The sequence below is a fragment of the Lepidochelys kempii genome, chromosome 11, assembly GCF_965140285.1.
Source record: "Lepidochelys kempii isolate rLepKem1 chromosome 11, rLepKem1.hap1, whole genome shotgun sequence".
NCBI classification, from domain to species: domain Eukaryota; kingdom Metazoa; phylum Chordata; order Testudines; family Cheloniidae; genus Lepidochelys; species Lepidochelys kempii.
In genome coordinates, this window is record NC_136390.1 from 41,333,873 (window position 1) to 41,359,223 (window position 25,351).

The following is a 25,351-nucleotide window of genomic DNA, read 5'->3' on the forward strand; positions in this document are numbered from 1 at the left end:
AATCGTATGTCTCCTGCTCTGTTTTACATGCATTCTGCCATATATTTCATGTTATAGCAGTCTCTGATGATGACCCAGCACATGTTCGTTTTAAGAATACCTTCACCGAAGATTTGACAAAGGTGCCAATGTGACATTTCTAAAGATAACTACAGCACTCAACCGAATGTTTAAGAATCTGAAGTGCCTTCCAAAATCTGAGAGGGACAAGGTGTGGAGCATGCTTTCAGAAGTCTTAAAAAAGCAACACTCTGATGTGGAAACTACAGAACCCGAACCACCAAAAAAGAAAATCAACCATCTGCGGGTGGCATCTGACTCAGATGATGAAAATGAACATGTGTTGGTCCACAATTGGATTATTATCAAGCAAAACCCATCACCAGCATGGACACATGTCTTCTGGAATGGTGATTGAATCATGAAGGGTAATATGAATCTTTAGCACATCTGGCACATAAATATCTTGCGATGCCGGCTACAACAGTGCCACACAAATGCCTGTTCTCACTTTCAGGTGACATTATAAACAAGAAACTGGCAGCATTATCTCCTACAAATGTAAACAAACTTGTTTGTCTGAGCAATTGGCTGAACAAGAAGTAGAATTGAGTGGACTCATAGGCGCTAAAGTTTTCCATTGTTTTATTTTTGAATTGAGTTATTTTTTGTACATAATTCTAAGTTCATATACATCATTGTTCTAAGTTCTGTACTTCAGTTGTAAATTCAACTTCCATGATAAAGAGATTGCACTACAGTACTTGTATTAGGTGAATTGAAAAATATTATTTCTTTTTTTTTTACAATGGAAATATTGTAATAAAAAATAAATATAAAGTGAGAACTGTACACTTTGTATTCTGTGTTGTAACTGAAATCAGTATATTTGAAAACGTCCAAAAATATTTAAATAAATGCTATTCTATTATTGTTTAACAGCACAATTAATCATGATTAATTTTTTTAATTGCTTGACAGCCCTAATTTTTTACAATTGTATATTTGTTGTGAGGGCATTTCCCTTCATTTTCTGAAACATTCTTGATTTTTCAATAACACATTTAAATATTAAAAAAAGGGGACTAGAACAAATGCAATGCAGCTTAAATTAAGCCTTGATTTTGATTATGAATCTCTTATCAAATCTGGTTTTGTAAATACAGTATGTAAACTCTTTATATTGTATATAGAGCATTCATAGCCAATTTTTCTTAACTTCTTACAAAATAAAAATCACTTATTGAATATTTGACTATCCAGTGGCTTGAAAGTTAAGGAAACGTCAAGTGATACTGCCTTTTATGAATAATATGGTAACATTGGAATTTCTGATATCATATAATTTGCTAGAAGTTCCTGCAAATCAGTCATTGCAATTAGTCAAACTTTAGAACAATTAGCAATCTTGGAGCTGCAGTACCAAATAAAGTTGTTGCGATCTGCTAGCGTTTGTTATATCTGTTAGCAATGCGTTATTGAAGTATAGCAAGTAATTTGCACTGTAAACTGCATTCGCTTATGTACGGCAGTCACAATGCACTCTTTTGTCTTTAGTTCTGTTTAAGGTATACTGTATCGACCACACCTACACTACTATCCGCGTGCCAGTGATGGCCTCTGTTAAGGAAGTGATCAGTGCGGTAGCAGATAAACTGGGTTCTGGAGAAGGCTTGATCATAGTAAAGATGAGTTCAGGCGGAGGTATGATTTTTGCATGATCTTTAATGCTTCTCATTTAAAACGAAGCACAAAACCAATACTAGTTTGGTAAAGGCTATTCCAATAAATTTTAATACATGTTCAACTAGTATGAAAGTTCTTTCTTAGGCGCAAATCCTGTTCCACTTTTTTGCAGTTGCAGCATTTTTTGTTTCAGAAGTGGGTGGCAGGCAGCCTTCTTAGCATACACTGGGAGAGTGACTCATAAATCAGCTGATCAGCTCTTCTTTACCTGTGATCTGCACCCCAATTTTTAGGACTGCCACAATGAGGGCTGAGTACAATTGCCCGAGGGCCTGGTGGAATGCACTTACTTACTGACTTTCCAGTCCGTTTTGGAATAAGAACAGCTATTTAATCTCTCTCTGCCCAGAGAATGGTGATCTGTGCCCTTAATTATTGTTGGGTTTTGGTGGTGTGGTAGATTCTCAAGGTTGCTGTTATGCATGATGCCTGACTCTTGTTTTCAGTCTGTGGGGTTAGGATTCCATGTCCCAGATCGATGGGAGTTTCATTTGAGCTTTGCGCTTTTATATATTGATGTCACTTTTCTTCAGTCAGTGGGTTTTTACAGTCATCTACCTTGTATCTAAGGCATTCGCTACACTCATTCAAGTAATGCACATATCTTACTAATTTTTTGTTGTTGTTAGGTCGCTGCTGTTAATTCCACATGCATTTAATAGGCAATCATATGCTTTCATTTTTATAGAAAAGGTGGTGCTCAAACCTAATGATGGTTCAGCATTTACAACTCTCAGTGTTAATGGACGTCTGTTCGCTTGCCCACGAGACCAGTTTGATTCCCTGGTATGTATGTATACTGTTCTCAGCATTGCAAATCAGAGTTTCTTTCTAACTTAACTTTCCAGATACAGTAAAAGCTTTGTTATCTTGCATGTTGAGGAATGGGGGGTGCAAGTTACTCAAAAATTCCGGCTAACTAAGAGTTATACTTACCAATGGAATACCAATTTTCAAAGAATTAGAATACAATAAAAACGAATAAAGTATAAAATAGTATGCAGGAAATTACCAATCCAGTAGAAGTACTGCACTGCAGAGTGCTTGGTTTCTTGAAGCGCTTAGGTGTATACTGGTAAAGTTTTCTATACAGTAGGTTATCTTATAACATTACATATCACTAGGTGCAGTACATGGCGTACAGCTAGATCACTAAAAATACACAACACTAAAACTGTAGTGAACATAATTTAATCTTTCTTTGATGATTCAGAAGGCATTTCAGGATCTTGCCATGCCTCAGGGTCATCATTATCAATAGCAATTACCATTGTAGATGTAGAAGGTATAGGAGAGTGGGCTGAATCAGTAATGACCCTATGACACATCTTGGAAACTGCTTTTTTGAATAAATCCCTGATATCAGCATGCTTACTTGTCTTCTGCCTCTTTTGCATAAAAATAGAGTGCAGAATGTTCAATTGCATAACTTCCTGGGCAGTATACTAGTTCCGGTTACTAGACTGAAGATTTGTATTGGGAGATATCAGAAATGCAGGTTAATAGAGCTTTCTGTTCGATCAAGTGCCGGATAACACAGCTTTTACTGTATTTTGAACACTAGCTCAAAAGTTTCTTGCCCCATTCTGTCTTTTGAATGTTTTAGCTCATCTGAGAGATTCAAAGATAAAATTTTGTCACAGTGCTGTGGGAAGAGCGCCCTTATCAAAAACCAGGGTAATAGTATCATGTCTTAAACTAGGGCAAAAATTGTTCTCTTATCCACACAGCAGATCTGGACTCCAATATTCTAAATGGAAGTAAGCAATGTAGGCTTACTACATATTATAACCCAGATCTGATTATAGAATTCTCTTCTCCCCACCCCCCATTCCTGTATATATAAAAGTTAGATGTTATCAATTAAAATATTATACAGACTTGATTCATGCAGTAAGTGCTTTAAACCCATCTCTGCCTGACCCCCCAAATACTGTGTCAAAATCACAGATGATTCTAACTTGAATCACAGAAAATATTCTAAGTAGAAAGTCTGGTTTTCCTTAAGTAAAATTATTCATAAGTGCTTACTTGTTCATACAGTAACTTTAACAATGTCCATGGGGCCTGCTTTTATGGAGTTTGATTTTGACTGTACTTTTTTTTCCTTTTACTTCATTAAAAACAACTGTCATTGCCAAGCCATGTCAGCATAAACTCTATTACTCCAGACCTCCTGTATGCTTTTAACAAGTTACTTAGTATGTATGTCTTTTTTCGTTTCTAGATATTGCAAAATCTGAGTTTGCTTCCGCTTTAGATTTAGAAACGAAGTTGTAAATTTTCAGTCCTTGGCTGCCTTTTCTATCTTTGCTATCTCCACTCAGGATGGACTGAATATGTCAAATACACTTTATTGTACCATTCAAATGTGACAAGGTCCCAATCCTGTGATGTGCTGACTGTCCTCAGCTCCTGTTGACTTCAGGAGGAATAGAGGACATTACGCATCTTATAGTTGCTTCTCAGCTCTCCAAAAAAGAAGTCTACATATTGACCATTCCTGCAGTATTCTGAAGAATGGTGTTAACAACTAGCAGAATCCCACAAAATGAAACACCTTTTACTGTTTAAGAATGCACTTTCTAATTTGTGAATTTGTTGATGTTTTGCCTGGCAAGCCCCTTGTGAAAATAAGGGGGTTATTCTGGAATGGATGAATTTACAAATATCTTGTGTGTCTAAGTCTAAATGTTTCTTCTCCAGCCTTGGAAAATGTATTTAGGGCCAGCTGCTTGTAATGGTAACACAGTAATGTGTTGTGATAATCTCTGGGTATGTCTACACTACGGAATAAGGTCGAATTTATAGAAGTCGGTTTTTTAGAAATCGGTTTTATATATGCGAGTGTGTGTGTCCCCACAGAAAATGCTCTAAGTGCATTAAGTGCATTAACTCGGCGGAGTGCTTCCACAGTACCGAGGCTAGAGTCGACTTCCGGAGCGTTGCACTGTGGATAGCTATCCCACAGTTCCCGCAGTCTCCGCCGCCCATTGGAATTCTGGGTTGAGATCCCAATGCCTGATGGGGCTAAAACATTGTCGTGGGTGGTTCTGGGTACATATCATCAGGCCCCCCTTCCCTCCCTCCCTCCGGGAAAGCAAGGGCAGACAATCGTTTCGTGCCTTTTTTCCTGAGTTACCTGTGCAGACGCCATACAGGTAGCCAGCTCAGGTAACCGTCACCGTATGTCTCCTGGGTGCTGGCAGACGCGGTACGGCATTGCTACACAGCAGCAGCAACCCCATTGCCTTGTGGCAGCAGACGGTGCAATACGACTGGTAGCCGTCCTCGTCGTGTCCGAGGTGCTCCTGGCCACGTTGGCTGGGAGCGCCTGGGCAGACATGGGCGTAGGGACTAAATTTGGAGTGACTTGACCAGGTCATTCTCTTTAGTCCTGCAGTCAGTCCTATTGAACCATCTTATGGTGAGCAGGCAGGCAATACGGATTGCTAGCAGTCGTACTGTACCATCTTCTGCCAGGCAGGCAAGAGATGAGAATGGCTAGCGGTCGTACTGTACCATCTTCTGCCTAGCAGCCATGAGATGTGGATGGCATGCAGTCCTTCTGCACCGTCTGCTGCGAGCCAAAGATGTAAAAGATAGATGGAGTGGATCAAAACAAGAAATAGACCAGATTTGTTTGGTACTCATTTGCTTCCCCGCCTCCCCTGTCTTGGGGACTCATTCCTCTAGGTCACACTGCAGTCACTCACAGAGAAGGTGCAGCGAGGTAAATCTAGCCATGTATCAATCAGAGGCCAGGCTAACCTCCTTGTTCCAATAAGAACAATAACTTAGGTGCACCATTTCTTATTGGAACCCTCCGTGAAGTCCTGCCTGAAATACTCCTTGATGTAAAGCCCCCCCCCTTTGTTGATTTTAGCTCCCTGAAGCCAACCCTGTAAGCCGTGTCCTCAGTCGCCCCTCCCTGCATCAGAGCAATGGCAAATAATCGTGCATCTGAGTTGAGAGTGCTGTCCAGAGCAGTCACAATGGAGCACTCTGATGGGGCTAAAACATTGTCGCGGGTGGTTCTGGGTGCATATTGTCAGGCCCCCGTTCCCTCCCTCTCTGCGTGAAAGCAAGGGCAGACGATCGTTTCGCGCCTTTTTTCCTGAGTTACCTGTGCCCGACGCCATACCACGGCAAGCATGGAGCCCGCTCAGGTAACCGTCACCGTATGTCTCCTGGGTGCTGGCAGACGCGGTACGACATTGCTACACAGTAGCAGCAATCCATTGCCTTCTGGCAGCAGACGGTACAGTACGACTGGTAGCCGTCCTCGTCATGTCCGAGGTGCTCCTGGCCACGTTGGCTGGTAGCGCCTGGGCAGACATGGGCGCAGGGACTAAATTTGGAGTGACTTGACCAGGTCATTCTCTTTAGTCCTGCAGTCAGTCCTATTGAACTGTCTTATGGTGAGCAGGCAGGCGATACGGATTGCTAGCAGTCCTATTGCATTATCTTCTGCCGGGCAGGCAAGAGATGAGGATGGCTAGCAGTCCTACTGCACCATCTTCTGCTGAGCAGCCATGAGATGTGGATGGCATGCAGTCCTTCTGCACCGTCTGCTGCCAGCCAAAGATGTAAAAGATAGATGGAGTGGATCAAAACAAGAAATAGACCAGATTTGTTTTGTACTCATTTGCCTCCTCCCCTGTCTAGGGGACTCATTCCTCTAGGTCACACTGCAGTCACTCACAGAGAAGGTGCAGTGAGGTAAATCTAGCCATGTATCAATCAGAGGCCAGGCTAACCTCCTTGTTCCAATAAGAACAATAACTTAGGTGCACCATTTCTTATTGGAACCCTCCGTGAAGTCCTGCCTGAAATACTCCTTGATGTAAAGCCACCCCCTTTGTTGATTTTAGCTCCCTGAAGCCAACCCTGTAAGCCGTGTCGTCAGTCGCCCCTCCCTCCGTCAGAGCAATGGCAGACAATCGTTCCGCGCCTTTTTTCTGTGCGGACGCCATACCAAGGCAAGCATGGAGGCCGCTCAGCTCACTTTGGCAATCAGGAACACATTAAACACCACACGCATTATCCAGCAGTATATGCAGCACCAGAACCTGGCAAAGCGATACCGGGCGAGGAGGCGACGTCAGCGCGGTCACGTGAGTGATGAGGACATGGACATGATTTCTCTGAAAGCATGGGCCCTGCCAATGCATGCATCATGGTGCTAATGGGGCAGGTTCATGCTGTGGAATGCCGATTCTGGGCTCGGGAAACAAGCACAGATTGGTGGGACCGCATAGTGTTGCAGGTCTGGGACTATTCCCAGTGGCTGCGAAACTTTCGCATGCGTAAGGGCACTTTCATGGAACTTTGTGACTTGCTTTCCCCTGCCCTGAGGCGCATGAATACCAAGATGAGAGCAGCCCTCACAGTTGAGAAGCGAGTGGCGATAGCCCTGTGGAAGCTTGCAACGCCAGACAGCTACCGGTCAGTTGGGAATCAATTTGGAGTGGGCAAATCTACTGTTGGGGCTACTGTGATGCAAGTAGCCCACGCAATCAAAGATCTGCTGATATCAAGGGTAGTGACCCTGGGAAATGTGCAGGTCATAGTGGATGACTTTGCTGCAATGGGATTCCGTAACTGTGGTGGGGCCATAGACGGAACCCATATCCCTTTCTTGGCACCGGAGCACCAAGCCGCCGAGTACATAAACCGCAAGGGGTACTTTTCAATAGTGCTGCAAACTCTGGTGGATCACAAGGGACGTTTCAGCAACATCAACGTGGGATGGCCGGGAAAGGTACATGACGCTCGCATCTTCAGGAACTCTGGTCTGTTTCAAAAGCTGCAGGAAGGGACTTTATTCCCAGACCAGAAAATAACTGTTGGGGATGTTGAAATGCCTATATGTATCTTTGGGGACCCAGCCTACCCCTTAATGCCATGGCTCATGAAGCCGTACACAGGTAGCCTGGACAGTAGTTCAACTACAGGCTGAGCAAGTGCAGAATGGTAGTAGAATGTGCATTTGGACGTTTAAAGGCACGCTGGCGCAGTTTACTGATTCGCTTAGACCTCAGCAAAACCAATATTCCCACTGTTATTACTGCTTGCTGTGTGCTCCACAATATCTATGAGAGTAAGGGAGAGACGTTTATGGCGGGGTGAGAGGTTGAGGCAAATTGCCTGGCTGCTGGTTACGCGCAGCCAGACACCAGGGCAGTTAGAAGAGCACAGGAGGGCGCGGTACGCATCAGAGAAGCTTTGAAAACCAGTTTCATGACTGGCCAGGCTACGGTGTCAAAGTTCTGTTTGTTTCTCCTTGATGAAACCCCCCGCCCCTCGGTTCACTCTATTTCCCTGTAAGCTAACCACCCTCCCCTCCTCCCTTTGATCACCACTTGCAGAGGCAATAAAGTCATTGTTGCTTCACATTCATGCATTCTTTATTCATTCATCACACAAATAGGGGGATGACTACCAAGGTAGCCCAGGAGGGGTGGTAGAGGAGGGAAGGACAAGGCCACACAGCACTTTAAAAGTTTACAACTTTAAAATTTATTGAATGACAGCCTTCTTTTTTTTGGGCAATCCTCTGTGGCGGAGTGGCTGGTTGGCCGGTGGCCCCCCCACCGCATTCTTGGGCATCTGGGTGTGAAGGCTATGGAACTTGGGGAGGAGGGCGGTTGGTTACACAGGGGCTGTAGTGGCAGTCTGTGCTCCAGCTGCCTTTGATGCAGCTTAACCATACACTGGAGCATACTGGTTTGGTCCTCCAGCAGCCTCAGCATTGAATCCTGTCTCCTCTCATCACGCTGCCGCCACATTTGAGCTTCAGCCCTCTCTTCAGCCCGCCACTTACTCTCTTCAGCCCACCACCTCTCCTCCCGGTCATTTTGTGCTTTCCTGCACTCTGACATTATTTGCCTCCACGCATTTGTCTGTGCTCTGTCAGTGTGGTAGGACAGCATGAGCTCGGAGAACATTTCAACTCGAGTGCGTTTTTTTTTTCTTTCTAAGCTTCACTAGCCTCTGGGAAGGAGAAGATCCTGTGATCATTGAAACACATGCAGCTGGTGGAGAAAAAAAAAAGGGACAGCGGTATTTAAAAAGACACATTTTATAAAACAGTGGCTACACTCTTTCAGGGTAAACCTTGCTGTTAACATTACATACATAGCACATGTGCTTTCGTTACAAGGTTGCATTTTGCCTCCCCCTACCGCGTGGCTACCCCCTCAACCCTCCACCCTCCCTGTGGCTAACAGCGGGGAACATTTCTGTTTAGCCACAGGCAAACAGCCCAGCAGGAATGGGCTCCTCTGAGTGTCCCCTGAAGAAAAGCACTGTATTTCAACCAGGTGACCATGAATGATATCTCACTCTCCTGAGGATAACACAGAGAGATAAAGAACGGATGTTGTTTGAACGCCAGCAAACATACACTGCAATGCTTTGTTGTACAATGATTCCCAAGTACGTGTTACTGGCCTGGAGTGGTAAAACGTCCTACCATGAAGGACACAATAAGGCTGCCCTCCCCAGAAACCTTTTGCAAAGGCTTTGGGAGTACATCCAGGAGAGCCGCGAATGCCAGGGCAAAATAATCCTTTCACATGCTTGCTTTTAAACCACGTATAGTATTTTAAAAGGTACACTCACCGGTGGTCCCTTCTCCGCCTGCTGGGTCCAGGAGGCAGCCTTGGGTGGGTTCGGGGGGTACTGGCTCCAGGTCCAGGGTGAGAAACAGTTCCTGGCTGTCAGGAAAACCGGTTTCTCCGCTTGCTTGCTGTGAGCTATCTACAACCTCATCATCATCATCATCTTCTTCGTCCCCAAAACCTGCTTCCGTATTGCCTCCATCTCCATTGAAGGAGTCAAACAACACGGCTGGGGTGGTGGTGGCTGAACCCCTTAAAATGGCATGCAGCTCATCATAGAAGCGGCATGTTTGGGGCTCTGACCCGGAGCGGCCGTTCGCCTCTCTGGTTTTCTGGTAGGCTTGCCTCAGCTCCTTCAGTTTCACGTGGCACTGCTTCGGGTCCCTGTTATGCCCTCTGTCCTTCATGCCCTGGGAGATTTTGACAAAGGTTTTGGCATTTCGAAAACTGGAACGGAGTTCTGATAGCACGGATTCCTCTCCCCAGACAGCGATCAGATCCTGTACCTCCCGTTCGGTCCATGCTGGAGCTCTTTTGCGATTCTGGGACTCCATCATGGTCACCTCTACTGATGAGCTCTGCATGGTCACCTGCAGCTTGCCACGCTGGCCAAACAGGAAATGCGATTCAAAAGTTCGCGGTTCTTTTCCTGTCTACCTGGCCAGTGCATCTGAGTTGAGAGTGCTGTCCAGAGAGGTCACAATGGAGCACTCTGGGATAGCTCCCGGAGGCCAGTACCGTCGAATTGTGTCCACAGTACCCCAAATTCGAGCCGGCAAGGCCGATTTAAGCGCTAATCCACTTGTCAGGGGTGGAGTAAGGAAATCAATTTTAAGAGCCCTTTAAGTCGAAATAAAGGGCTTCATCATGTGGACGGGTGCTCTGACTAGGAACAAAAACCTATTTCACTTTGTGCAAAAGTTACTCTTTCCTGAAGGTAAAAATGAAAAGCTAGGCTTGTAGGGCCATAATGCCAGTAGTGTATTACAAATTATTTTGGATCAGTTTGATGTGATTGTGTCATTATGTTGTTTGTGATGCAAGTTTATCCTAGAGAACAAAAAGTAGCAACTCTAGCAGAAATAAATTTACTATACTTATGTATTACTTAGGGGCCTGCTGGTATATTAATCCAGAGAGCTCTATTTATTTTTTTAAATTTTGCAGCCATAATTTCTTTTGTAAATGCAGAAGAATGTAGTAATCTTAACTTTTTTGTTCGGAAATATAGTCTGTGGAAATATGGGGCCTCATCTTGCAGCCCTGGTTCAGGTTGGACTCAGAATGTGACCTGTTCTGTTGACAGCACATTTTTCTATCATAATCTTCAACATATTAGATTAGGGTCATTAAAAATTAAACACAGTGTGGAGGAATTTGTAGAAAAAATTGTAAGTGAACGACACTGCCCTCTCCTGGAAGCAAAAGCAATTTAAAATGTAGGTTCACAGGAAGCACTGTTTCAGAAGTCCCAGGATGTGTTTACAAGGTGCATGTGAATTGGCCACAGGTATATTGTTTGGCAATTGAATAATTTTTGTATGGATGGTTTAGAGTGTTTGGCCCTAATATATACAGTAGATGACTCCAAACATGGAATCATCCCAGCGCACATTTTAAATAGATTTAGTTTAAGAATTATTTGTGTTCTGTGCAAAACGGCAGCTCACGTCTTTTGTTAGGTTATATGAAAATCCGTTTAAAAATTAATACTTTAATCACTCAAAGGAATGTATTCTGTGAACATTTAAAACTCCCAATAACACAACTGGGAGTTATACCATCACAAATGTCCGATAATGATCCCAGGACTGGAATATATTGAATGTATACTGAAAGAGAAAGTATGAGATGACTTATTAGATTGTTACAGCTTTCTAAATTGTAATAAAGGAAATAATGCACATCATTAAAATCTGTTCGTTGCAAAAACATTAGGCTTGTATGTTGTGGTTCGGATCCTTGTGCATGTAGAAATGGGAATTGATAATAGAGGCTTTATTGCTACCTATAGTTGAAAGCAGACTGCAGTTCCACTGTATGAAACCCCCTTCAGAAATTGGTGACATTGGAAAAAAAAATCAGGAGTTCTGCAGAGGACGAAGCACTGGTGGTGCAATTTAGCACTTTGAAATATTCTTGTGTCATTATTTTTATTCACAGACACCACTGCCAGAACAAGAAGGCCCATCGGCTGGAACTGTAGGAACTTTTGAACTCATGAGCTCCAAAGACCTAGCCTACCAGATGACAATTTATGATTGGGAGCTCTTCAACTGTGTGCATGAGGTATGGGGAATCTAAATAGCATCTCAGTATTTATTATTAAACATTTAGTGTAGATGCAGATACTGTTTGCCAGATTTTCTCTGAGTTTAACTTGTAGAACCTTAGCAGTTGCAAGTCTTGAAACTATTAAATACTATTCCAGCCACAGCAAAAATATAAAGTATATAAAAGAAATGTCGCCTAATAGTGCATTCTATATTGAATTACTTTGATATGTCTCCTTGAGGGTATTAAACTGTTACTACCTAGTCTATATTTATGCTTTTAATGTGCCTTAGTGGTTGTCTACTGAATTTGCAATGCAAGCTGAATCCTTGCCAGCTGTATCATGCACACATTTACTGCACAGCAAGTTTCAAGCTTGAATAATTTAGAAACTAATAGTGACGTCTTACTCCTCTCCACCCCCTGAAAACCAACCCTGTTTTTTCTCTCCTAGCTGGAGCTGATTTACCACACATTTGGAACGCACAATTTTAAAAAGACCACAGCAAATTTGGACTTGTTTTTGAGAAGATTTAATGAAATCCAGTTCTGGGTGGTCACAGAGATTTGTCTTTGCTCCCAACTCAGCAAGCGTGTTCAGCTGTTAAAGAAATTCATTAAGATAGCAGCCCAGTGAGTATACATTAGTATATACAGAAAGAGGCTGAAATACATGCCACGTTTTTAATATATTTGTTATTTGTAATTTTTACAGAGAATCAAACAGAGCTGAAAAAGCCTAATTAATCTTGCCCATGCCTGTTAATGCAGGATTGTTCCCTGTTACTGTTTGTCTTCCCCTTTTCTGTTCATCTCCTCTATTTACCCTTGCTCCCTGAATTCTTAGAGCCCTGTTCTGCAACCACCCACATGAGTAATTCATTGAGTTCAGTGGGACCAATCCACTTATGTTACTTGCAGGATAACGTCATTTACATTCTTCTGAGGTAGAAGTCCCCCAAGCAGAGTGAAAGTAGAGCAGGAGAGGAGCAGGGTGAAAGTGTAGAAAGGCTCCTGTTAGCCTCACTCTGTGGTATTTTTTCAGACACCCAAACTTTGTTATTGTCTCTCTCTTTCCAGCTACCGAGCTTAAAGATGGATAGCAGCAGGACACATGGAGAAACTTCACAATTAAAGCTTATTATAACATTCTGCAATACTCCAGCTGAGTGATACATTTTGGGTGACTCATTACAAAAACTAAGCATTTGCACATTTTGCTGGAATATTGCAAATTATCCTAGTTTTGCCCCCCAAAAAGTATGGCTTAGTGAAAACAGATAAGTTTGTGAGGAAAAACAGACAATTGACCCCCAAAATAGGCAAAATGTAAGCTCACTTGCAAGCAAAGTATATTTGACTAGGTACCTTGCCGGTGGGGATTGCTGATCTCTTACTTGTTTGTTAATATCTCATCATTTAAAATAACTTAAAATTACTTGGAACCTTCAATTTGTGCGCTTAGGGCTTGATTCCTCACCACTGAATTCAGCAGGAACTTTCTGTTCACTTCAAAGGGAGCAGGGCCACAACTAGCCTATGTAACCAGAGTTCTTAGCACTGTTACCCTCTTCTTCCCTCCTCCCAATCCCTGCTATTGTTTGTTACACCCACCTGTTGCTTATTGTCTCAGAGTAGATTCTAAACTCCTCAAGGGAGGAACTATGTCTTTCTATGGGTTTGTACAATGCCTTGGATGATGGACCCAGATCTTGACTGGGGCCTCTGGGTACTATTATAATACAAATAAGTAATTTACTCTTAAAACATGAAAAAATATTTTTGCATTTTATAAAACAAGTCCCCCATTTTTAAAAGTGTCGTGAGGGAGTGGGGGAAGAAAGGATTACCATAAAATAAACTCTGAATTCTGCTCCAGAAATCATAATTTTTCATATCCCAAACCCATGCCCACATACAACTTGTACACAAGCACTAGCATGACCAATCCTGCTGCATAGGGGGCCTGATATTGCAAGGTACTGAGTCCGTTCTGGAAATTGCTGAGCGCTCTCAACATTCACAAAAGGTAGGTGAAGTTTAAGGCTCCTTAAACATCTTATAAGAAGCACTCAGCATCTCACAGGATCAGACTCCTAGTAAGGTAAATAGAACATACTCCTGTAGTCTCTAAAAACGTTATCTCGTTCTTTAAAGGGAAATTGTAAACCAGAAAGCAGGTCTGACATATTCTGTCCAGTAGAGGGCAGTAGGATACATACACACAAATGAAGAAGGTTTATTCCTCAAATCAGTAGTGTGAAATGGGAAAATGCATAAATGCAAGTAAATGAAGATATTAAGGTAAATTTAATAAACCTTTAAAATCAAGCATCTTCAAAATAACAGTTAAACTTCACCTTAAGAAAAAACAGGGAAAATAATCAATCATAAAGTGCCCCAGACCCATTAGATTTCCCAGTGTCACAGGGTTATGCTATTTAGATCAGCTTGATGACCTGTTTACTTCCATGTTTCTGGTCTCACTACAGTTCTAAAAATAAATGGCTAAACCTGACCTGCTCCACTGAGACCTCTGTGTCTCCTAAAGGCAGGGAGTTCTGAAGCACAAGATTTTCCGAAATAAAAACTGAGCTGGCAGATTTATTTTCAGTGGCGGCAAAAGAACTTTAAACATTATGGAGCTCTTTTTTACCATATAAATTGTTGCCATGGTAACAGGTGCTACAGAACATAGTGAAACAAATATAATGCGCGGAAGAATTAGAACAAAACGAGCCAAGGGACTGGGTTAAAAAAAGGTGGGCCCAGGCCTTGAAGTAATATCCCTGTCTAAATTTGCACATGAAGAGCCTTGATAAAGCAGTAGCCGAAGGAGAGTAGAATCCCTCCTGAGAGCAGAGGAAGGTGCACTAGACGTATTAGGGAGGGAACTCAGTTCAGTACAGCACTGTTAATCTTCCTGGGTAGCTGGTGGTAAAACTGTGTGGCTCTGCAGCTTTCCTGGCATACTGATATTCAGAGATAATGGCTGCTGAGCACCTTGGTTCCATATTGGTTCCAAAAGAGGGGTCCCCACTTTTCCAATAGGCATGTTGTCTATGCCTTGAAATGCACCCTTATTGGTGCTCATGCCCCTAGGGGAAGTTGCATAACCAGATGCGGGCTCATTGTACTGAGCCTGGTGTACTTTCAGCTTACTGTGCAGTGGTTGCTCCTGCCACTTGCTGGGTAAAAGTGCGCAACTCACCAGGTTCACAAGCTTGGAGTCTTTGAAATAAAGGAAGAAATTAACTATATTTCCAGTGGTGTCTTTCAGTGCTTCAACACAGATACATGCGTGCACATGCACACACATAGACTTTCTATGTATTGTCTCTACATACACGTTATTTAAACGAACCACTTTATGCGTATACACAAAAGATATCCACTCACTCTTCTATGCCTCCTTTCTCTCATCTCGATACACACTAGTTCACACACAGTCATTAAAAAACTCTCTCCATATGCACACCCACAAAACATTCCCCTATTTCAGCCAAAGGATAGTTGCAAGTTGCAGCTTCCTTAAATAAGCCCACACTACACTTGAATACTAGTATTTTAATATTTATTATTTCTACTGAACCCAGATTTATGCTTGGTGTCTCCCAGAACAAGTAAAGACATGTTACCATCATCAAAGCAACATGTGAGGGAAATAATTTTGGTAGCAGCATTGGAAGGTTGGAGGGTGGTAAGCTTGTTAAAAAGAAGACCCGAGAGCAGAAGTGGTCACAGTAGTCAGTAGATGATTAGGTTGTGAGCAAGCGATTTGACCATCAGGAAAAAAAGGAAAGGGTATGTTTTTTGAAATGTTGTGAAGAAAAAGCAACAGGATGTGGCCGTGGCTTGGACGTGAGGGAAACAGAGCCAAGTTAATCCCCAAGGTTACAAACCTGGGTGATGGCATTATGGTGACAATGTTCACTAGTATAGTATACTACAGAGATAGTTTTGGGAGGAGAGTCTATGAGCTCACTCTTGGCCATGCTGAGTTAAGGTGAAGATCAGCCATACAAGATGAGATATCTGAGAGAGGATAAAATATTCAAGATTTAACTGAAGTAGAGAATAATATTTGAGAATCACAGTTTGAATCTCTTGCTTTTATAGTTTCCTTAATATCCTACCACCCAACCTTTGCAAATCAAATAGCAAAAGAAGCATAGGCCTAAAGATTTCTACTTTGGGCAATTATAGTAACAAACATAGCAAATCATTTGCAAAGATGTGGCATATCAGATATTCTGTAACATGCAGTTACATCCTTCAGTCTCTCCTGAGCACTAATGAAGGAGCACTCTTGTATTGGAGGCTAGGGCAGATTTAGTGCACCTAGTATGTGCAATGGATATGTTGTAAAGGGTCTTTATAATGATGAAGATGACAGTTGGCACTTATTTAATTGGAAGATCCCAAAGAGTTCAAGAAACTGCACAATTTGGTTACAGACTATGTATACAGGGGTCACTGAAACTCAGCCATCTCTGGGCATCTGCCCCTTGAATCTGGAGTAAGACTCTTCTGCGGTGTAGACAACCTGCCAGCCCACCAAGTTCTGTAGCTGTGGGAGTGTAAACTATGCTTCTCCCACTGTTTTTAGCATTCCTTGGGCCTTAACTTAGTCTAGTGTCAGGAGATGCCCCATAGTGCACGGGTGGGAGGGAAAGGTGTTAAAATGCCATGGATTCCTGTATGCCAAAAATGACATCAGATTAGAGGAAAACTGGCAGTCAATTTTGAGGCATGAGGGGACAGAAGTTTCCAAGTGAATTTGATCAGTATAGATACTATTATCCTGGGTTTACCAAGCTTCTCATTATGCTTTGAGTCTGAGATTCAAACAAAACTCAGGGGGAAAGAGGTTGCAAAATGATGTGTCTCAAGTCCACTGGTGAAGTTTGCCAGAACGTAATCAAACTCAAACCAAAGGCTTGTATTCCACTCTCTTCAGGACCTCAGTTTTACTTCTCCTCTGATTATATGCATAACATTAAAAGTCTGGATCTCTTGTATTTCAGCTGTAAGGAATACAAAAATCTTAATTCCTTTTTCGCTATTATCATGGGACTGAGTAATGTTGCTGTGAGCCGCCTTTCACTAACATGGGAGGTAAGTGATAGCTACAACAGTTCTGAGACCTTTGGTTGTAATTTCTGCTTTTAGTAAGCAACAACATCCATCCATCCATGTTATTGCTAGAATTAACATGGTTAACTGGGAGAGAGAGAGGCATGCCATTCTTCACGACTGTAATTCAGTTCCTGAGAGGAGAGGTTACTACTGTAGGCTAAAAGCTTGGAGACGTCCCATACCATTAATGAGCATTTGTGTAGCACAATACTGAGCTGCTGTGTTTTGTTTTGTTTTACAAAAAAGGAGGTAAAGAGGGAGGCAAAATTATTGGGGGAAGCAAGGTGAAATTACATTTCATGGGCCAAATTCTCCTTTACCCCAGTGTAGCCCTCCTCCAAAAATTCTGAAAGATTTGTCATGAAATTTTTTAGCAAAACATTTTCATCGAAATTTCCATTTTTATAAAAATGTTGACCTGTATATGCTGGTTGCCCATTTTTTGGATATTTCTGTGAACATTTTTCATGAAAAATAGAAAAATGTTTGGCCAGGTTGCTGTGATATGTCAGTGATATATTACTGGTGTAACTGAAACCAAAATATAACCGATTGCATTTAACATGTTTCTAAAATCTGGCCTGAAAATGGGGATTCGAGGTACCATCAGAAGGCAGCAGTTTACAAAAAGACCTCAACCTGAAATCTAAATGTACACCTTCAGTTTGCAGCCAGAGAAGCCTACATTTATTTTTCTGAATACCAGCATAAACCTTCTCACAATTAACACTGAAGGCATGAATTTGAAGGCTAATTTCTAAATAACTGGCCCTTTATTTCTATCTGCTGGGGGTTTTTAAGAGGGCAGAAGTTCTAAGCAGACAAGAGGTGGAATTTAATTAATTTACTGTGTACAACAAGCTGGAATTTACAGTAGATATGGGGATTGAGCTGGAAGGGGGAAGAGATAATTTGTAAGTGAAAGAGGTATGATATTGTATTCAGACAAATGTTTTCACACTCTTTTGTTCAGCAGAGCACTCAGGTTATCAAGACATAATCTAAGAGTATCTCTACTGGTTTTTTTCAGGATATATATGTGAACATCATTAGTAAAAAGCAGGTCCTACATATTTATTCTTAATGTTCATATGCAGGTATGTCAGTTGCACACACAAATCGGGTATTTGCAGGTGCATATGGCCACTTCATTCACAAATACCTGATTTGTATGCGTATGGAAAATAGGCACACAATTTGTTCATGTCCATCATTAGAAATGAGGCCCTTGTTGTGGTACTCTATCTTGCTATAATATGCCTATTAAATAGAGGAATACTTTACTGCAGAATTGACTTTAAGGAAATATTTCTTTATTGCTTATGATGCCCACTAAATGTTGTAATGTGATTTGATCAGAAAATATATTCAAATTTGTAATGCAAATTAGAAAGCTGACATGTTTTAATTTGATATATGAAAGTTATTGTGATCTTAGAAGCTGTCTTTTTCACATACCAGTATCCACATCCAGTAAACTTGCTCAACATTTATTTATTATAGTATAATGTGAGATAGAAAGCAATTATTTAGTAATGTTCCACCATATCCTTTATTCACTGTGGGCGTAGCTGACAAAAGTTCATTTTCAGTGTCTATTGTGAACTGAAAAGTTATTAATTAACTTAACCCAAACAAATGAATACTGACCCTTGGATGCCAGGCAAATCAAGGATTTGTGTAATAGTTGATGATACATTTGGCTTAACAATATCTCCTGGAAATACCCAGGTGGGGTTTGACTGACTTGTGAATATTCCAAAAGGCACACAGTCATTTATGTGAATGATCCAGCTGAAATAATACTGCCCAAGGTATTTTTGTAAATTGCTTTGGTTCAAACAGGCTGTCATTAAGAATGGGACTGAACTGGAACACTGAATTAAACTTTCATTTGCACTTTGGATCCAGATATGAAAGTGAATTACTTGGCTGCAGCATGTCACAGTAATGGGCCAATTCAATGTCTGAATCTGAACATCTCAAACTGGGTAACTTCAGGATTGGATCCAAATCAGGATCCAGGTTTTGTAGCTCAGTCCCATCTCTATTTATAATCTGGTTGCTAGGAGATGTGCTGTATTTTATGTTACCACATTGTTCCAGAAAGAACAGTTTTTCCTACTTTAAGGATGTTTACAAGAAACATACACAGTAAAATGGTTATACTGAATGCAGATTAAATTTAACACAGTTTTCTGTTGTTTTTGTTTTATTAACAGAAACTTCCAAGCAAGTTTAAGAAGATCTATGCAGAGTTTGAAAGCTTGATGGTAAATGGCAATAGATCCTTTATTCTGTGCACAATCTGTACTAATTCAGTTTCTGAGTAACTGATTTGAATTCCTCGATACAGAACATTCTATATGTCCTTGTTTGAATTTAAGAAGTTTATGATCCCATTTTAGTGCTGCTAAAATAAGCATGTATGACTAATAAATTATACCCTTAGGAACCTACTTTGACAGAATTTATGTATCACTTAAGGTCAATCTGGGACACTCTGAAAAGATTTATAACATGTTTTCCCATTGTACATATGGGAAATTGTATTTTCTAACATGGATTTTTTTTATTCTGGTGTCTGCAAATCCATTAGAGGGAGGGAAAATGTGAAGTTTCTATTCAAATAAGCTGTTTTGTAATCACACTTATATCTTGCCATTTGATAGGAGAACTGTTAAATTTAATGAAAGCTGTCCTTGTTTTGAAGCTGCACTTTTTAAAGCTGCAAGACAAAGTAATTACATTTAATAAACATCATGTCTTTTAAATGAAGCTATACAGTGTCTGCTTTTTGATCCATGTTAATAATTGTCTGATCTCTTCTTTTTTTAAGGATCCATCAAGAAACCATAGGGCCTACAGGCTTACTGTAGCTAAACTGGACCCTCCTATAATTCCCTTCATGCCCTTACTTATAAAAGGTAATCTAGAAAGTCTGCCAGCCTTATTCATGTGAAAGTTAGTTGTCAGATATTTGAAGAGTGAAAGGCAGTAAGAGAAAGTAAAATTCAATCTCAGTGGAAGGTGCAATCCTCTTTTCTATTAAAAAAAAATCATGACATGGAGATCGGAGAAGGAGTTTTCAGTAAATCTGAACGTCAGACTCCAGTTGCATTAGCCTTAGTGAGAAATCTTACAAAGTTTCACTCTAATAGAAGGAGCATGTTTTTTAACAATTAAATGGTCTGATTGTTGTAACTGAAGAGATAGAGATACAGTGCTCTGCTGTTTTGTATGTCATAATTCAATTATCTATAAGACTATTGCATTTATTTCTATGCAGACATGACGTTTACTCACGAGGGGAACAAGACATTCATTGACAATCTAGTAAACTTTGAAAAAATGGTACGTACAGTATGTTCTCAGCTGTGGTTGTATGTTGAGATTTACAGTGGTGCAAAAGAGAACTGATGGTTTTATATAAGACACTTCTATGTACAAAATAGGCACACAAACTTCAGTTTCTTCTGAATCTGAGTTGCATTGTTGCCCCTTTGAGGGCAAGCTTCCAGGCTTGGTAGCTCTCCTTCCTGTTGGAGGGGGAATCGGTGACACAACATCAGGGTTATGTTCCAGTGTAATTTATGTATTTACAAATGTACACAAGTCCTGTTTACCTAGAACAGAAGTGGCAACAACTGCATGCAGGCAATTTCCTTTTGCAGAAATCTCAACTAAGAGACATTTTCCTGCTTCTGAAAAGTGGGGGCTTTGTCATTGTCCGTATTGGTTACTCAGGGTATGTCTTCACTTCACAGTTAACTCAGATGATCAAGCCTAGCCCCAGTGTAAACCACCACATTGCAAGGCCCTACCCAAGTTACTGTGTCCTCCTCTTTGCTGCACTCTGCCATGTGTGCTACTAGGACTAGTGGGAGCATATTCCATGGTTCTTTGTGCTGCAATAAGCTGAGCCACTCTGATTCTTTCCCAGTGAATTGTGGGAGAACTTGTCTGCCCTTCAAGCACTTGGGGGAATTGTGGGAAGGTCTTGAAGGACTATCAGCACTTGAGTGATTAGCCTGTGTGCTCACTGCAATGTGGGCAGATTATCATGCCAACTGAATGCATCACTCAGATTTTAGCCTACAGCCCCAGACAAGCCAACTAGCCTGGGTTAAAAGCACTGTCAACTTCAGGTGAGAGGTTCTTTTTGGGGTGGAGAAGGCTTAGGGGGTAATGCCCAGGTAGCAGCCTGAGTTAGTTCTACGGTGAAAGCATACCCTAACTGCATATAAACACACTCTGTTCCCTTCTCCTGCCTCAGCCCAGAGCTTTCTTCCTGGGAAAGAACTGTTTGACCAGGACTTCATGGTTTAATTAGGTGGGCATAGGTGCTAGCTCTCCTTTCTGAAGTAGCTGTGCAATACACAGGAATCTCAGACAGGTTTGCCTGGAGTTGGCTTCTGGTCAGTCTCCAGTCTGACAAAAGAAAGTGCTTAATCCCTTTAGTGATAATCTGGATGTGGTTACTGTACGGTATCTCTAGGTCCAGGCCATCCAGTTAGTTCTTGCTATGCAAGATTTCATACTGAATGCTTATATATTGATGATTCATAACATGCATAAAATTAACACCTTCTGCTGTGACCATATATATTTGTGGTGGTAATTATTGTAACAGTGAATCAGGAGAGCATTCAGATTTTGTGTGTGTATGTGTGTATGTTGGCTGCCTATTGCTATAATATACAGTTGTCAATTCCAAGCGGACGACTGACTTCAGACCATTGTTTGTCTCAAGACTTATAGAGTCTGCCAGCCATAAGAAGGAATTTTTCAAATGTGTATCTCCACAACTTGGTTTTATTAGTAGTAGATTAGAAGATTTTAGAGGTAGTTTTATACAGCAATACAGTGTTACCCCTTTTGACCCAAGCAGTTATCCAATATTTAGGGTCTTGTGGATTGTTTCTGATAGGAATGGAAATAGATGATGGAGTCACACATTTCTTTGATGCAGTCCTGTTCCCCTGAACACAGTAAGAATCAAACAGGAAACAGTTTGTGGGCTTACAGTTCCAAGCCTCTTCTTCAGCCCAAACTGTACCCAAAAGTGCTCTCTCTTGGGGTATGTCTACACTACAGCTGGGAGCGTGCTTCTCAGCGTGGGTCGACAGACACATGCTAGTTCTGCTTGAGCTAATGTGCTAAGAGATAAAAGAAATTGGGAAAGGAAGGAGAAAGATTTGTAATAGATAGGAGACAGAGCAGATTAGTGCGCAGCTATAAAAGGCACCTGATGAACAGGGACCATCCACAGTAAGAAAAAAGATGATTTTTTTTTTTTTAGCATGTGCTAGCTAACACATTGTAAAATGCTAGCGTGGACAAGGCAGTTTGTAGTTTTCACCTGTGTTATCAGGTCAAGATAAATAAATGGGGGGAGACTATTGTTTATCTCAGTCTTTTAACTCATGTTACAACTACAACTGCCTGGTCACATGTTAGTTACCATGTGTTAGCAAACAAAAGCTAAAAAATACTTTTTTTCCTAGTGAAGACACGGCCATGCAGTCACATACTACGGGCTAAATTCTGCTGTCATTTACACTGGTATAAATTCTGACCAACACCATTGTCAATATTCTGCTACTTTCATGTAGTTTTAGCTAGAAACCAGAAAACAGGCAGTGGCAGATTTTCTCTAGGAGCCATATCTAGCCACTTGTCATTTCTAGCTATTTGTTCCACTGATTGATGGTGCTAGCAGATATAGTTAACTCTAGTTGCTTCTGATGGTTAGGAATTATTGATCTGTCCTGAATTTCTTCATCCTTTGGAAAACAGTTTCTTTTGATCCACCCTGATTATGAGATTTTAAGTTTTATTCTTCTTACAAATAAAAATCTCTTGATGATCCCTACTGAAATCCTTGTTTAATTCTAAAAAAGGGTGTTCCTCTGCTTCTGGCGTAACTACAGTGCTGTGTCTGAATTCTCACCAAAGAGTTTCAGTCCCAACAGCCGATAGGTTACTGACAACTGTCTGCTTGCAATCGGCTACCCAGACTGGAAATAGCACCTAGCAGAATAAATTACATCCCTCCAACCAACACAGCTTTCTGAATCACTCTCATTTCTGTTTGTTTCAACTGTATTTTTTAAAAGACTGATACTTTTTCAGACTTGTGAGAACTCTTTCATATATTATTTTCTCACAAGTCTTAAGTAGTAAATCATAGCCTGCTTTCTGTGCGCCCTTGTAATCCTGTTATGGGAAGCTGGGAGGGGGCAGCAGATAGCAGGAGTTGGCCCCCAGGTTCATGGGGGCATGATCAATATTTTTGTCAGTAAATAGATGTTTGAATTATTAGCATACCAGTATCAGAGGGGTTAGTCTTTATCCACAAAAACAATGAGGAGTCTGGTGGCACCTTAAAGACTAACAGATTTATTTGGGCTTAAGCTTTCGCAAGTAAAAACTGACTTCTTCAGATGTATGAAGTGAAAATTACAGGTGCAGGCATAAATATACTGATACATGAAGAGAAGGGTGTTACCTCACAAGTGGAGAACCAGTGTTTGCAGGGCCAATTCAATCAGGGTGGGTGTAGTCCACTCCCAATAATTGATGAGGAGGTGTCAATACCAAGAAAGGGAAAATTGCTTTTGTAGTGAGCCAGCCACTCCCAGTTTCTATTCAAACTCAAAGTAACGATGTTAAATTTGCTAAGTAATTGTAGCTCTGCAGTTTCTCTTTGAAGTCTGTTTTTGAAGTTTTTTTGTTGAAGTATGGCTACTTTTAAGTCTGTTATAGAATGTCCGGGAAGGTTGAAGTGTTCTCCTACTGGCTTTTGTATGTTACCATTCCTGATGTCCGATTTGTGTCCATTTATTCTTTTACGAAGAGACTGTCCGGTTTGGCCAATGTACATGGCAGAGGGGCATTGCTGGCACATTATGGCATGTATCACATTAGTAGATGTGTAGGTGAATGAGCCCCTGATGGTTCATATGATTGGGTCCTCTGATGGTGTCGCTAGAGTATATAGGGGACAGAGTAGGCAAAAGGGTTTGTTACAGGGATTGGTTCCTGGGTTAATGTTTCTGTGGTGTGGTGTGTAGTTGCTGGTGAGTATTTGCTTCAGGTTGTGGGGCTGTCTGCTAGCATGGACTGGCCTGCCTCCCAGGGTCTGTGAGAGTGAGGGATTGTTTTCCAGGATAGGTTGTAGATCGTTGATGATGTGCTGGAGAGGTTTTAGCTGGGGGCTGTATGTGATGGCCAGTGGTGTTCTGTTGTTTTCCTTGTTGGGCCTGTCTTGTAGTAGGTGACTTCTGGGTACCCACCTCGCTCTGTCAATCTGTTTCCTCACTTCCCCAGCTAGGTATTGTAGTTTTAAGAATGCTTGATAAAGATCTTGTAGGTGTTTGTCTCTGTCTGAAGGATTGGAGCAAATTCGGTTGTATCTTAGGGCTTGGCTGTAGACAATGAATCGTGTGGTGTGTCTTGGATGGAAGCTGGAGGCATGTAGGTAAGTATAGCGGTCAGTAGGTTTCCCGTACAGGATGGGGTTTATGTGACCATCACTTATTTGCACTGTAGTGTCCAGGAAGTAGAACTCTTGTGTGGACTGGTCCAGGCTGAGGTTGATCGTGGGGTGGAAATTGTTGAAATCCAGGTGGAATTCTTCAAGGGCCTCCTTCCCATGGGTCCAGATGATGAAGATGTCATCAATGTAGCACAAGTAGAGGAGAGGGGATAAGAGCTGAGGAAGCGTTGTTCTAAGTCTGCCATAAAAATATTGGCATACTGTCGGTCCATGCAGGTACCCATAGCAGTGCCACTGACTTGAAGGTATAAGTTGTCCCCAAATCTGAAATGGTTGTGAGTGAGGGAAAAGTACCATTACTAGGGCCCTATAGACTTTGTCTTCACTGCCAAAAAGGTCCGTTTTTACAATAACTACCATGTGTTTGCTATCTTGCTGAAAATCGTAGTGGAGAAAAGTGCAGTGTAGCTAGACAACGTCAATATTGTACCCTCTACCCAGATTTGATCTCACCTAACTACATTGCAGTAAAAGCTGTCTGTGACTTATCTCCACTAGGATTTTTACACACCATGCATTAGCTTTCGTACTGGAAAAAAGCATCTTTTTTGGCAGTGAAAATGAAGCCATAATTATCTGGGGGAACTAGGAATTGTTAAGCTTGTGAAGTTGTAAAAATGCTGCTGTTGCAAGGTTGAGCACATACAATTTAGGAGCTGCAGGAAGGTAAAGCAGTAGTGAAGAGGACTGTAGTAGACCACAAATGCAACAATTAGGCACCTCAGACACGTTTATCTCTCAGCTCCAAAAACAAGCCTCTACCATTTGAGGCAAAGGAGAAGTCCCGTAGCTGTTAGTAGTAGTAGTTCCTGTTTACTCCCTGTGGGCTAGCCACTAGAGGGCAACGTGCAACCTACCAAACCAGTGCATAACAATATATTACATACAAGTTGTACTGCTTTTGTACCTGTCCATTTTTTACCAGTTTCACAGGTTTTTGTAAATAGATGGGATATGCCAGGCAGGCCCTTTTCTAGATCTGTTGTTCTGTGGGAGGCTCCAGGGG

The 25,351-nt window shown here is 41.5% G+C and overlaps 1 protein-coding gene across 5 annotated transcripts in view; it reads left to right on the plus strand.

The window, feature by feature from the left end:
* Positions 1–25,351, plus strand: part of RAPGEF4 (Rap guanine nucleotide exchange factor 4) — a 227,678-nt gene that overhangs the window by 194,969 nt on the left and 7,358 nt on the right. For 4 of the 5 annotated variants that reach the window (XM_073305859.2, XM_073305860.2, XM_073305867.2 and 1 more), the window contains 8 exons: positions 1,558–1,704; positions 2,435–2,532; positions 11,535–11,660; positions 12,100–12,278; positions 16,673–16,763; positions 19,007–19,057; positions 19,624–19,711; positions 20,074–20,138. In XM_073305859.2, coding sequence (XP_073161960.1) covers positions 1,558–1,704; positions 2,435–2,532; positions 11,535–11,660; positions 12,100–12,278; positions 16,673–16,763; positions 19,007–19,057; positions 19,624–19,711; positions 20,074–20,138 — 845 coding nt within the window. Of the gene's footprint in view, positions 1–57; positions 619–1,557; positions 1,705–2,434; positions 2,533–11,534; positions 11,661–12,099; positions 12,279–16,672; positions 16,764–19,006; positions 19,058–19,623; positions 19,712–20,073; positions 20,139–25,351 lie in introns of those variants that run through there. The other variant, XM_073305869.2, reaches the window with a different exon arrangement.